Here is a 14999-nt window from a genome sequence, read left to right as displayed (position 1 = left end):
TGTCACTAGCCCAAACATCATCATCCATTGATGCTTGTTTACCAAGGGATCTCAGCTGTGCCTCTTCCTTGCATATCAACTGACTGTTCTATATCTCATTCCTGTATCTCCCCTTATAATGTGATCATTACACAAAAGTGCACTTCGGAACTTATCATGTTTCATTTCTCTGTGGACTTATTGCATACATATATGTGCAAGGTGCAGGGCATAATCAAGATAATGCAATAACTTGCCTGAAAACCCAGAGTGTCCCACAGATGATGACAGTAGCTGATATGACACAATTCCTGACGAGTTTCTTTGTTATAAGATCTTTCTTTGTGTCTCTTGGAGGCTGAACTTTGATATCATCATCAATAGGTTCCATACCAAGAGTGAGTGCTGGAGGACCATCCATAATCACATTAATAAGTAGGATCTGGAAGAAAAAAAGGAATATATCAAACCACTACTTAAAGCTGACAACTGAGGAACATAATTAGCATCCCTCTAAAAAAAAATCAATATGTCAAAAATAAAAAGGAAATATGAAATCAAAAAATGTCTTTGAAACTTCTTAGTAAGGTTGTTGTAATCCACTGCTGAAAGTAATGTGCATCAAACCTTAAAAAAAGGGAAAAGAAAAGAGGAGGAGGAGGCTTAAACTGATCTTATTTGTACAAATGAATTCATGAGAATATGGATTAAAGATAATTACCCTAATTACCTAATTACTTTTCCACACTTGTGGCAAGGGATAAACATCAGTGTAGCACTTTTACATGGTTCATTTGCTAACTCTAACCTGCATTGGGTTGAGTGGGCTCGGGAGACCAAACAGAGTTGAAAGAGCAATAAGACTTAGAGCAACTAGGCTAGTGCTCACTTGGAATTGTACAAAGTTAGTGATGTTATGATAAATGCACTTGCCCTCCTCAACTGCTGATCTGTAAATAGAAATCATAACTTACAGTTAAAAAAATTCCTCTTCTTCATGCAATATGGCTATGTTCAATCAACAGCAGTAAGAACAATCTTGTCCTTGTACTGAAGAGATTCCAGTCTAAGGTAACTGACCTGTCTAACTTTCAATATTAGTCTTCTTTTGATCTTTTTTTGAAATTATCACCAATATAATTCACTCAATATCACAGTAACGAATCTCACTGAAAACTTACAATATAGTGGTGAAATCATCATCATTAAGGATCATATCAGCAGCTTCTTTACTCACTGCTGACCCCATCTTGCCCATAGCAATACCAATATTTGCACGCTTTAAGGCAACAACATCATTCACACCATCCCCTGTCATGCCCACAATTTCTCCACACTCTTGTAGAGCCTTGAGATAGGAACAAAGGGAAGTTAGGCAAAAAAAAAATTTTTTAAATCCTATTTTGTGTTCTGGGAGAAATTTTTGTTAGCAGCCCCATTTCAATCCCATAGATCAAGTGAAATTCTTCTGTTAAAGGTAGAATAAACAAATTACACAAGATGAACTTTACATAGAGAAAAGAATATCAAACTTACAATACACATTACTATCGGGAAAAATTTATGAAATATGTTCTTATAATTAGCTGTGTGGGCCTACATATACCATGATTAATAATAACATGCTAAAACAGCTTATACAAGTCAAAATCTCTGAGTGCATGTCCAGATACTATTGTCTTACATACCATAGGGCATAAAATGGAAGATGCAACACTGTTTTCATGAACAAGCATACCTTTGATATATGCAATAGGCAATTAGGCCATAATAAAGAAAAGGTATCAGGAAAATCAGCAAGAAAGAGGATGCCCTTAACAGATAACTGTCACCATTTTCACCATTTTTTTTTTTTTTTTTAATTTTCCAAAAGAAGTAACAGAGAAGGGGACCAGGTGAGGATATTCCCTCAAAGGCCCGGTTCTCTGTTCTTAATGCTACCTCGCTAACACAGGAAATGGCGAATAGTTTGAAAGAAAAAAGAAAGGTTGATATGGTACCTTTCAAAATGACCTTCCTCTAAATCTTTTAAAATCTAAACTTTTTTTCTTCTGATACTACTGTAATACAGTATTATGATATACGTTTATATAAATCTTACCTTAACAATACGCAATTTGTGTCTGGGGGACACTCGGTAAAAGACTGTTGCATCTCGCACAAGTCCTATTAGCACTCGGTCATCCATACTGTCCACTTGATCTCCAGAGAAAACTGTGCCAGGACGAACCTATGATAAATAAATAAACATCATGGTGTGGGTGATTTTGGTCTTATAATCAAATATTCATTTCATAAAAGCAGTGAAAGGTTTTTATCGAGGATGTAAGGCATGTGTACGTGTAGGAAGACTTCCTAGGAAAGTGATTGGTTCTCAGTATACGTAGGTTTGCGGCAGGGGTGTGTATATCTCCATGGTTGTTCAATTTGTTTATGGATGGGGTTGTTAGGGAGGTGAGTGCAAGAGTCTTGGAAAGAGGGGCAAGTATGCAGTCTGTTGTGGATGAGAGAGCTTGGGAAGTGAGTCACTTGTTGTTCGCTGATGATACAGCGCTGGTAGCTGATTCGTGTGAGAAACTGCAGAAGCTGGTGACTGAGTTTGGTAAAGTGTGTGAAAGAAGAAAGCTGAGAGTAAATGTGAATAAGAGCAAGGTTATTAGGTACAGTAGGGTTGAGGGACAAGTCAATTGGGAGGTAAGTTTGAATGGAGAAAAACTTTAGGAAGTGAAGTGTTTTAGATATCTGGGAGTGGATTTGGCAGCGGATGGAACCATGGAAGCGGAAGTGAATCATAGGGTGGGGGAGGTAACGAAAGTTCTGGGAGTGTTGAAAAATCTGTGGAAGTCGAGAACATCATCTCGGAAAGCAAAAATGGGTATGTTTGAAGGAATAGTGGTTCCAACAATGTTATATGGTTGTGAGGCGTGAGCTATGGATAGAGTTGTGTGGAGGAGGGTGGATGTGCTGGAAATGAGATGTATGAGGACAATATGTGGTGTGAGGTGGTTTGATCGAGTAAGTAATAATAGAGTAAGAGAGATGTGTGATAATAAAAAGAGTGTGTTTTGAAATGGTTTGGTCACATGGAGAGAATGAGTGAGGAAAGATTGACCAAGAGGATATATGTGTCAGAGGTGGAGGGAACGAGGAGAAGTGGGAGACCAAATTGGAGGTGGAAAGATGGAGTGAAAAAGATTTTGAGTGATCAGGGCCTGATCATGCAGGAGGGTGAAAGGCATGCAAGGAATAGAGTGAATTGGAACAATGTGGTATACCGGGGTCAGCGTGCTGTCTATGGATTGAACCAGGGCATGTGAATCGTCTGGGGTAAACCATGGAAAGTTCTGTGGGGCCTGGATGTGGAAAGGGAGCTGTGGTTTCGGTGCATTATTACATGACAGCTAGAGACAGTGTGAACAAATGTGGCCTTTGTTGTTCTTTCCTAGCGCTAACTCGCACACTTGAGGGGGTTGTTATTTCATGTGTGGCTGGGTGGTGATGGGAATGAATGGAGGCAGACAGTATGAATTAAGTAAATAAGTATATAATATATGTCTGTGTGTGTATGTATATGTATATGTTGAGATGTATAGGTATGTATATGTGCGTGTGTGGACGTGTATGTATATACATGTGTGTGTTGGTGGGTTGGGCCATTTCTTTCGTCTGTTTCTTTGTGCTACCTTGCTAACGCGGGAGACAGCGACAAAGCAAAATAAATAACTTAATAAATACATTAAAAACTGCTCCATCTTTTAGAAAATGAAATACAAGAAGGGGAGGGTATCCAGCATACGTTAATAGAATGCGAGCATGTTTGCTCCTAGCAGTAGGGATAAGGCCTTGGGACCCTTGGCAGGTGGGAAAGTCATACAGCCCAAGACATGACAGTGTTAGGACTACAGATTCAAATCTTACTTTGTGAACCAAAAGTCTCAGTTTTTTCCATAAAAATCTGTCTGCATGAAAATGCTCAAACTAAACTTCATTCCGGTGGCTTTCTGGTTACAGTATGTTCTTGTACATCTGGAGCTCTGGGAGGAGTATCAAAGAAAACATTATGAGATGCCACACCATATCAATGCACTTACAAGAAATAGTGTCAAGCAGACACTGGTGTAAATCAAAATAATGAAGGCACATTCTATTTATGCAAATACATGAAGCAAATACATGTGTGGTGTGAGGTGGTTTGATCGAGTAAGTAACGTAAGGGTAAGAGAGATGTGTGGAAATAAAAAGAGCGTGGTTGAGAGAGCAGATGAGGGTGTTTTGAAATGGTTTGGGCACATGGAGAGAATGAGTGAGGAAAGATTGACCAAGAGGATATATGTGTTGGAGGTGGAGGGAACGAGGAGAAGTGGGAGACCAAATTGGAGGTGGAAAGATGGAGTGAAAAAGATTTTGTGTGATCGGGGCCTGAACATGCAGGATGGTGAAAGGAGGGCAAGGAATAGAGTGAATTGGATCGATGTGGTATACCGGGGTTGACGTGCTGTCAGTGGATTGAATCAGGGCATGTGAAGCGTCTGGGGTAAACCATGGAAAGCTGTGTAGGTATGTATATTTGCGTGTGTAGACGTATGTATATACATGTGTATGGGGGTGGGTTGGGCCATTTCTTTCGTCTGTTTCCTTGCGCTACCTTGCAAATGCGGGAGACAGCGGCAAAAAAAAAAAAAAAAAAATGAAGCACTATTCTGTTTCCCCTTTTAGAAATTTAAATACAAGGAGTGAGGGGGGTTTCCAGCCCCCCGCCCCTGCCCCCTTTACTCACCTTATACGACACTCGGGGAAAACATGGGAAGTATTCTTTATCCCCTATCCCCAAGGATAGGGGATATGTACATGTGTACATGTGTGTATGTGTACATGTCTGTGTATGTATATGTATGTATACATTGAAATGTATATATACGTATATGTGCGTGTGTGGATGTTTATGTGAATGTGGGTGGGTTGGGCCATTCCTCATCTGTTTCCTTGCGCTACCTTGCTAACGTGGGAGACGGTGGTTAAGCATAATAAAAAAATAAATAAATACAATGAAGCACTATGCTGCAGTACCATCCCTGATACTTACAGGCAGACCAACAGCTTGAGCTATTGCACATGCTGTCTCTTGAGCATCACCAGTGACCATCTTGACATTAACACCAGTACTCTGCATTGTCGTAACAGATGGTCGAGCTCCTTCTCTTGGAGGGTCCATGATCCCTAATATGCCCATGTAGCCTAGTTCCGATAGAGAAGGGCCACGAGCTATACCAATAACTGAAGCAAAAATTAAAATTATTCCTTGGAGACAAAAATCATTTTGAAAAATGACATGACTTTTCTTCCTCATGGTGTTGCTTAGTTCATAACTGCAGCCTCTTTTCTTTCAACAGCCGAAGAAATGGACCAAATTAATGGCATGGAAACAAAATGTAATAAGCAGTATTCACAAAAATCTATGCATTAGGTTAATCTCCACAGAAAAACATCAGTCCTTCCAAATGTCCAAAACTAAGCCCTAAGTCTTTATGTACATCAAAAAATATTTAATGGACAGGAGGGAAGATGAAATTCAGCAGTGATACTGCAGCAATATTAAAACAGAACACTACTTTCTTCCAAAACTATATTTCTTCATGAATTACTTTGTGACTACATTACTACTTCAGTATGATGGCATGTGCAAAGTAATCCTAAGTAACATGACAAAGCAATAATTTAGAATAAAATCAGTCAAAAAGAGACCATACACCTTTTATGGTCATGGTAAAGAAGACCTAATCAAATGCAAAGGGAAATCTTAACTAATCTCAAGTTCATGATGATCAGTATGAATACAAGTTCTTCTAGATACTACAGGGTATAATAATCACACTAAAAATCTAGATGAGTGAGACTACTCCCTGGTGGGGTGGTGTCTTCAGGTATATGTGTAATGCTAACAGGAACATTACACAACTTGTCAAAGTGAAAGTGATGCAGCCATCATATATCTAGTACTCAACTACACCATTCAATCCAATTAACTAGGACTGTATAAATACCAATAACAGAAAGCCTGTTCTCACTGTATGACATCCAAATAATGACACTGTCTCTTGCATTGCACTAAAACTTGTACAGAGACAAATTATTACGAAGGCTGGGGCAACCCCAACTATTGCACACAACAAATGGTTTATAAGTTGTTTCTTAAAACATTTTCTCACAGGACTAAACTTACCTCGAAGTCCCTGTCTCCCACGGTCAAGGCTTATGGACAAAATCTGATGTTGCTTTTCCTGAGATAATGGAAGTACAGCTATATTTTGTTGGTAATGACTGCATGATCTCAACACAGCCTCAACTGCACCTTTCACAAGCCATTCTATTTCCCCAGTCTGCAAAAGCCAAATTTCAGGGTGAGAAAGAATTATAAGCCACAGAGGGCCAACCATCAAAATTTCTGTAAAGTTATTGTTCAATCTTTTCTAAAGTTTCTGACAAGAATTTTGAAATTTCAACCAATAAGTGACCACAATGGCCACTGTATCAGGATTAACAGGCAAGGTCATTGTACTATGTATTAGCACCCACAACAAAGCATTACCATCATTATTAGTATCAATCTTTATATAATTAGTCACATAAATAGAAAATGACAGCAGAATCACATAGACCTCAAGATAAATATGTTGAAACTTATTTCTGAATTCAAAGTAAAATCTGCTTTGTGTAATACTACACTGCTAAAACCTTTTCTTTCTTAAACAATATTAGCAATGTAAATCAGACAACAAGATACAAAAATAACACTGACTTAATGCTAAGCTATAACCTTACACAGCATAAGACAACAATACGTAAAAACAATGCTGGAAATAGTTCATGCTTACCTTTTTATTTCTAACCTTCACAGACATTGTTTTAGTATCAGACTTGAAAGGAATCTCTTCTAGTCGCTGATACTTATCTCTTGCATTATATATGCCATGCTGTCAAAAAGGCAAGAATTGATTCATTACGAAAAATTAGAAGCCCACAAAGTTTATGCTAATATACTAATGCTAAGCTATGCTGTTATCTTTAACTTTGCATGTGAATGGAGATGATGAAACCCATACATCCTCTCCTCTCAATCACATGCATCCTTAAGTAACCTGCACCTGGTATAATGAAGTGAAACATTGTCTGTCTGTCTTAAACTATTTTTTTGTTTACATGGGGTATTTTTACCAAAATACACCAGGGTCTTGCAACCTTAGATCACTGTTCAGTCAAGTACTCCTTCATGCAACATTCTTACACGCCTATCATCAAATTTTTCCCATATACCAAGGCTTTAAGCACATCTCTAGTTTTTCTAACTTGTATGGCTCTACTGATAACTTCAGCTTTCCCACCACAATCCTTCCCAAGCATTATCATGAAGCAATTACACTTATCCACAACTTCCAATTCTTCATCATATTAGCTCATCTTACACTCCAATCTCCCAACCCCTTCAAAATCAAGCTGCTTACTTTTATTTGCATTCACTTCCAGCATCTCACTCCAACTGAAATATCCAATCAACCCAACTAATGCCACTGATTTTGCTTCCAACAAAGTACCACCAACAAACAACTGCAACAGCATTCATTTTTCTCCATTGTTTAGTACTGCAAACACATCAACTAAAAGAAAAGGGAAGTACGGTGACATGCACTCTCATTTCCTTCTAACCACTTAGTCATATTACCCCTTACCATCACACATGCACTTCTGCTACTATAAAAGCTCTTAAGAGCATTTAAAAGTCTTCAATGAACATAATTTAGTCATAACTTTCTAAAGTACTTTCCTATTTACTTTATCATATCCCCTTTTCTAAATCCATAAATGTTGCATAAACCATTCTTTTTCTACAAAACTTTCTACACTTTCTTTTTTTTTTTTTTTTTTTTTTGCTTTGTCGCTGTCTCCTGCATTTGCGAGGTAGCGCAAGGAAACAGACGAAAGAAATGGCCCAACCCACCCCCATACACATGTATATACATACATCCACACACGCAAATATACATACCTACACAGCTTTCCATGGTTTACCCCAGACGCATCACATGCCCTGATTCAATCCACTGACAGCACGTCAACCCCGGTATACCACATCGCTCAAATTCACTCTATTCCTTGCCCTCCTTTCACCCTCCTGCATGTTCAGGCCCCGATCACACAAAATCTTTTTCACTCCATCTTTCCACCTCCAATTTGGTCTCCCTCTTCTCCTAGTTCCCTCCACCTCCGACACATATATCCTCTTGGTCAACCTTTCCTCACTCATTCTCTCCATGTGCCCAAACCATTTCAAAACGCCCTCTTCTGCTCTCTCAACCACGCTCTTTTTATTTCCACACATCTCTCTTACCCTTACGTTACTTACTCGATCAAACCACCTCACACCACACATTGTCCTCAAACATCTCATTTCCAGCACATCCATCCTCCTGCGCACCACTCTATCAATAGCCTACGCCTCGCAACCATACAACATTGTTGGAACCACTATTCCTTCAAACATACCCATTTTTGCTTTCCGAGATAATGTTCTCGACTTCCACACATTCTTCAGTGCTCCCAGAATTTTCGCCCCCTCCCCCACCCTATGATCCACTTCCGCTTCCATGGTTCCATCCGCTGCCAGATCCACTCCCAGATATCTAAAACACTTTACTTCCTCCAGTTTTTCTCCATTCAAACTTACCTCCCAATTGACTTGACCCTCAACCCTACTGTACCTAATAACCTTGCTCTTATTCACATTTACTCTTAACTTTCTTCTTTCACACACTTTACCAAACTCAGTCACCAGCTTCTGCAGTTTCTCATGAATCAGCCACCAGCGCTGTATCATCAGCAAACAACAACTGACTCACCTCCCAAGCTCTCTCATCCCCAACAGACTTCATACTTGCCCCTCTTTCCAAAACTCTTGCATTCACCTCCCTAACAACCCCATCCATAAACAAATTAAACAACCATGGAGACATCACACACCCCTGCCGCAAACCTACATTCACTGAGAACCAATCACTTTCCTCTCTTCCTACACGTACACATGCCTTACATCCTCGATAAAAACTTTTCACTGCTTCTAACAACTTGCCTCCCACACCATATATTCTTAATACCTTCCACAGAGCATCTCTATCAACTCTATCATATGCCTTCTCCAGATCCATAAATGCTACATACAAATCCATTTGCTTTTCTAAGTATTTCTCACATACATTCTCCAAAGCAAACACCTGATCCACACATCCTCTACCACTTCTGAAACCACACTGCTCTTCCCCAATCTGATGCTCTGGACATGCCTTCACCCTCTCAATCAATACCCTCCCATATAATTTACCAGGAATACTCAACAAACTTATACCTCTGTAATTTGAGCACTCACTCTTATCCCCTTTGCCTTTGTACAATGGCACTACGCATGCATTCCGCCAATCCTCAGGCACCTCACCATGAGTCATACATACATTAAATAACCTTACCAACCAGTCAACAATACAGTCACCCCCTTTTTTAATAAATTCCACTGCAATACCATCCAAACCTGCTGCCTTGCCGGCTTTCATCTTCCGCAAAGCTTTTACTACCTCTTCTCTGTTTACCAAATCATTTTCCCTAACCCTCTCACTTTGCACACCACCTCGACCAAAACACCCTATATCTGCCACTCTATCATCAAACACATTCAACAAACCTTCAAAATACTCACTCCATCTCCTTCTCACATCACCACTACTTGTTATCACCTCCCCATTTGCACCCTTCACTGAAGTTCCCATTTGCTCCCTTGTCTTAAGCACTTTATTTACCTCCTTCCAGAACATCTTTTTATTCTCCCTAAAATTTAATGATACTCTCTCACCCCAACTCTCATTTGCCCTTTTTTTCACCTCTTGCACCTTTCTCTTGACCTCCTGTCTCTTTCTTTTATACATCTCCCACTCAATTGCATTTTTTCCCTGCAAAAATCGTCCAAATGCCTCTCTCTTCTCTTTCACTAATACTCTTACTTCTTCATCCCACCACTCACTACCCTTTCTAATCAACCCATCTCCCACTCTTCTCATGCCACAAGCATCTTTTGCGCAATCCATCACTGATTCCCTAAATACATCCCATTCCTCCCCCACTCCCCTTAATTCCATTGTTCTCACCTTTTTCCATTCTTCCAATCTACACTACTTGTCTAAGTGTAAAAATCTTCATCTATTTTATTTATTTTATCTATAATACTTTGTTGCTGTCTCCTGCATTAGCGAGGTAGCGCAAGGAAACAGACGAAAGAATGTCCCAACCCACCCACATACACATGCATATACATAAACGCCCACACACGCACATATACATACCAATACATTTCAATGTATACATATATATACATACACAGACATATACATATAAACAAATGTACATATTCATCCTTGGTGCCTTCATCCATTCCTGTCGCCACCCCGCCACACATGAAATACACACAAAATGGCACCCCCTCCCCCCGCACGTGCGAGGTAGCGCTAGGAAAAGACAACAAAGGCCACATTCGTTCACATTCAATAATCCTTTTAGAATGATCAATCTCCATCCTATTATATATCTATTATACACCTATTATTTTTACACTTCCTTTGGCTGCTCATTTCTTCATACAAAGGTACAATTACTGCCTTCATTCAGTCATTACTCTTCCATGCTTTCACAAATACTTTCCAGATCCACTCCAGAGCAGTTTTACCTCAATTCTTCAGCATCTTCCTTACCAATCCATCTACATCTCGAGTTTTTCCATTCTTTAAGAGCTTTGTTGTGCTCTTCATTTGTATGTCTCCTCCCATAAATATACTTTTCTGTCTCATTACCTTTATTTATGCTGTACAAAAAGACAAAGTCTCTTTCAGCATCATGTCCAGTAAGTTAAGCAAAATATTCCTTCCAACCCTCAACAACATCCCTTGTTACTAGCATTCTCCCAGACTTGTCTATGACATTTTCCCTTCCTACAAATACCTTTATTTTACATTTCCTTTCTTCTTTCTAAAATAGCTTGCTAATCTTTTAAATTCTTAATGATTTTGCTCCCAAGAGCTCATTTGGTTTCCTGTCATTTATCTTATTTATAAAGAGGTAACAAAATTCTAAATATATGGGAATTGCAGAATGAAAGCTGTGACACTGAATTCTGACAAGCACACAATCTCCTGGAAGTTCACTAAGAATAATGAAAGGCAAAATGGAAAACATTAACCAAAAGCTGTTAAGTGGTCATCTGGAAGATGTGCAATCAAACTCTAATATTCACAGCATAGTTTGCAGAGTACAAAATGATGAAACAGATTTCTTGGGAAAGTACTGATGAGTTGCCCTCTGCCAGTGGCCTGCTTCAGGTGAAGCACTAATGGCTAAGAAGTGGCACTAAAGTTCACCAGTTCACTCTTTTGCTGTGGCTACCTCCTTGAGAGAGTCCCTATGGGAAGAGGCATCACAGATATAGATATATAAATAGACGTAGTACTGATCAGTCAGAACAATGGATACAGGGAGGAAGGTGGATATCAGAGAGAGATGCTGTCTTAATGCAGCAATATATCAATCAATAAATAGAAGACTCAGTGATATAGATAAAATGGGAATACAGAGAAACAAAAAGGAACATTTTTAAATTAGGCAAGCAGGACAAGTTTCAGAAGGCCACGGGGAAGATGGAAAGAAAGTGGGGTCATATATGAGAGGATTGTCATTATGGATTGACATGCAGGTAAAGCCTGAACAAAGAGAAAGCCTCATCATACATAAAATGTATGAAAAAGTACTTGAGAAATCAACTCACTTTGGCAGCAGCAGCAAGAATAGCTCCTTCTGTGGGCTGTCCCAGTAACTGGCTCCCTACAATCTGAGCATTATTACACACAGCACCTGCACAAAACAAACTGATTACTATACGCAAGTAGGAACTTGGAATTTTTTCAAAATCATAACAATAAGCATGGTGATTCCTACAGAAAATAAAGTGTGTACAGAAATATCAATTTCAATCTAAAAGAAGTCCTGTGCATAAAGGGCCCATCTATCTCAAAGCACCAGCATTCTCTAAGAACTATCTTTAAGAGCCAGCTGAAGAGGACCTTCAAAATCAAATGCAAGTTATAAAATAGCATTCTTCCCATAACTGAGGTAACTGGGCTCAAGTCTGAAATCAACCATATGTCAAATGCATAAGCCAAAAAATAACCTTGGTCCTATTTACAATCCATGTCAAATATCTAGTATAAAAAAATATCCAAAACATTCTTAAGAAATCAAGGTGTCCCTGTTCTCTCAAGATTTGAATATGATAAACATAACAAGATAAACATCATTATTCAGTCATAATCAGCGTTTTCAATGTACAATATGAATAGAGGGACATTAACTAGTACACTTCTACATGTAATCTACACTTAAAGAACTGGAAATTTATTTTGATAGAAGCCAAAATTAACATGAAACAAAGCAGGCCTATAATTTTGTCTACGTTTCTGAATCTCCAAAGCTATCAAACTTCAATATCAACTATATAAATCTAGTAAGACATTACATCATCTCTCTAAATGCAAATGTACTCCCCCAACATCACTGTCAAACAAGTCAATACTGGAGAACAAACTTTTGCCTACATTTTCCTCTCATCAGCATGGTAAGCAAATTCTTCAGGATCCTGATGAATAGATGACTGTCCAATGACACTAACGCAGACTAAAATGCTTAACATCTAATACAAAGCGTAGGTCACTAAAAGTTTCGTGTAAAAGTAGATTTGAACTTTCTTTTCAGCTTTTCCTTGCCCTCAAATATTTACCTGTTTCTAATAGTTTAGTAACAGCCTCATTGGCTAGCTCTGAGTATCCACCTTCAAACACAACTTGTCCATCGGAAGAATAACCAACTCCAGTTATGTGACACTCATCACCCTCTGATGTAACAATGGAAGTCACTGTCATTTCATTCTGTAAGCAAATATCAGAAAACAATGAGTATAAAAAAATTCACAGAATATAATCCTTTGTTAATCATAAGTGCAACAGATTTATAATAAGGGCTTCATATTCACAGTGTGTATAACGCATTCACAACAGGAATTCCATGGGTGATGAAAATGCACTGCCCAGCAAATAACTTCAGCATAAAACTTCCACTGAAAAGTCCATGGTGTACATTTCAGGATTAAACACCAGCATCTCTGTAATTCAAATTTTCAACCATATTTTTAGAGGAAAATTTTTGTAAAAAATGAGCTAAATTCTTATAAGATTATATAATTCTAATATTTACCTTCGTTAAAGTACCAGTTTTATCTGAGCATACTGTTGTAACACATCCAAGAGTCTCTACTGTATGCAAGCCCTTGACCAAAGCTGAGCGCTGGGCCATGCGACGAATACCTAAACATAAGGTCATTGTGACTACTATAGGCAACCCTTCAGGTATAGCAGCAACAGCCAAACTTACTGCTATATTAAATATCTGAAAAAAAGATAATACTAAATTAAGGGGAATTGCAATGGGTCATTTTGAAAAATACACTATTTAAAATACACCAAAAAATTTAACTCTAAAAGTACTGTAAAGATGTCAAATCCGTGAATGTTTCTCAAACGCATTTATGGACATCAGTAAATCAATTTCACCATTGAAATGTTAGGTCCACTGATATACATATATAACTTAACTTTTATAATAAGCCCTGATAAAAATGTAAGATATCACAGATTTATCCACCAGCCATTCAATTCTTAGTACCCTACAAAAACTATCTCTTAATGAATGAAGATGAAGACGCTTCTGTTATGCCAAACATACACAAAATTCAATAAAAATTTCCTTTTTTCTCCTCTTGAAATTTCAACCCTTTGAGCAAAAGATAAAACTTTCTTGTCCCATAAAAAAATGATCTTTATAACATATAATGTAAAATGTATATAAAACATGCCTTTTGCAGAGGGATGCTTTGGTACAGTCCCAAAAGGAATACTACACCAATAAAGCAGAATGAGAAGATGGATAATTTTTTTGCTAACTCATCCATGTTCTTCTGTAATGGTGTTCTTGGTGCTTCTTCCTCTTGCATCATACGAAACAGTTCCCCAAACTGTGATTTTTCTCCAGTGCTTATTACTATTCCTTTTCCCCGACCTGTGCGAACAAATGTACCCATATATGCAATGTTCACCATACTTCCTGATGTGTTATAGGTACTGGTAGTTATTATACTGTTTACCTGAAAAAAGAAAAACTTATCTCAGGATCTATCTTTATATGTGAAAGAAAGCAGCAACTCTAAATGCCATATACTATCCTCAAAGGTTTTTGTGTGATTAAAATCATTTTTTGATCTGTATTCTTACCTTATAAATGTTACAATGTGTGCAAAAAGGGATGCAAATGGATCACACACATTTTTTAATCTCTAAATCCTTTGTTTAATGTACCATACTAATGTGGCAAGTCATTCATTCTCATTCTTTTTAAGAGTGATTTAAGAATCATCACACAGAGGAAAAGATAAGTACCATCCTTGGAAATGGCGGGAAATGGCGAATAGTATGAAAAAAAAAAATAATGTGGCATTACAGTGTAATCAAGTAGTTCTAACATAAAAGAAATTCAGTGATGAGACCATCATTAAGGGTGATGTACAAACAGCATTAATGTTATGAAGTACACAGAGAGCCTGAACAATTTTTCAATAACCCAGTTAAGACCTGAGCAAATCAACAACTAACATCAGGAACAGACGACAAATATAAGCAAAGATATTTTTCTTTGCAGAATCACTCTTCTGTTCTGTTCCTAACTCTACCTTGAAAAGGTGGAAGAAAGCAAGCCAGAGGGAGTGAAGGTAGGGATGAAGCGTTCTTACCATTTAAAACAGGAGCAGATAGATCTAAATTCAAGAGATAACTAAGACATATGCCAACAGACCCACTGTTGTTTATCTTTCCCATCTATTAACATTCACC

At 38.2% G+C, this 14999-nt stretch overlaps 1 protein-coding gene across 12 annotated transcripts in view; it reads right to left on the bottom strand.

The window, feature by feature from the left end:
* SPoCk (secretory pathway calcium atpase) overlaps positions 1–14999 on the bottom strand; it is a 55901-nt gene that overhangs the window by 10166 nt on the left and 30736 nt on the right. For 11 of the 12 annotated variants that reach the window (XM_071684909.1, XM_071684906.1, XM_071684904.1 and 8 more), the window contains 11 exons: positions 13970–14257; positions 13312–13503; positions 12839–12986; positions 11831–11916; positions 6852–6950; positions 6200–6356; positions 5063–5253; positions 2081–2209; positions 1161–1327; positions 788–929; positions 237–421 (listed from right to left, as the gene is read on the bottom strand). In XM_071684909.1, coding sequence (XP_071541010.1) covers positions 237–421; positions 788–929; positions 1161–1327; positions 2081–2209; positions 5063–5253; positions 6200–6356; positions 6852–6950; positions 11831–11916; positions 12839–12986; positions 13312–13503; positions 13970–14257 — 1784 coding nt within the window. The remainder of the gene's footprint in view (positions 1–236; positions 422–787; positions 930–1160; positions 1328–2080; positions 2210–5062; positions 5254–6199; positions 6357–6851; positions 6951–11830; positions 11917–12838; positions 12987–13311; positions 13504–13969; positions 14258–14999) is intronic. The other variant, XM_071684908.1, reaches the window with a different exon arrangement.

Source organism: Panulirus ornatus, chromosome 39 (assembly GCF_036320965.1).
Source record: "Panulirus ornatus isolate Po-2019 chromosome 39, ASM3632096v1, whole genome shotgun sequence".
NCBI classification, from domain to species: Eukaryota; Metazoa; Arthropoda; class Malacostraca; order Decapoda; family Palinuridae; genus Panulirus; species Panulirus ornatus.
Note: the sequence above shows the minus strand (reverse complement) of the source record. Positions and strands in the feature narration are given on the sequence as shown.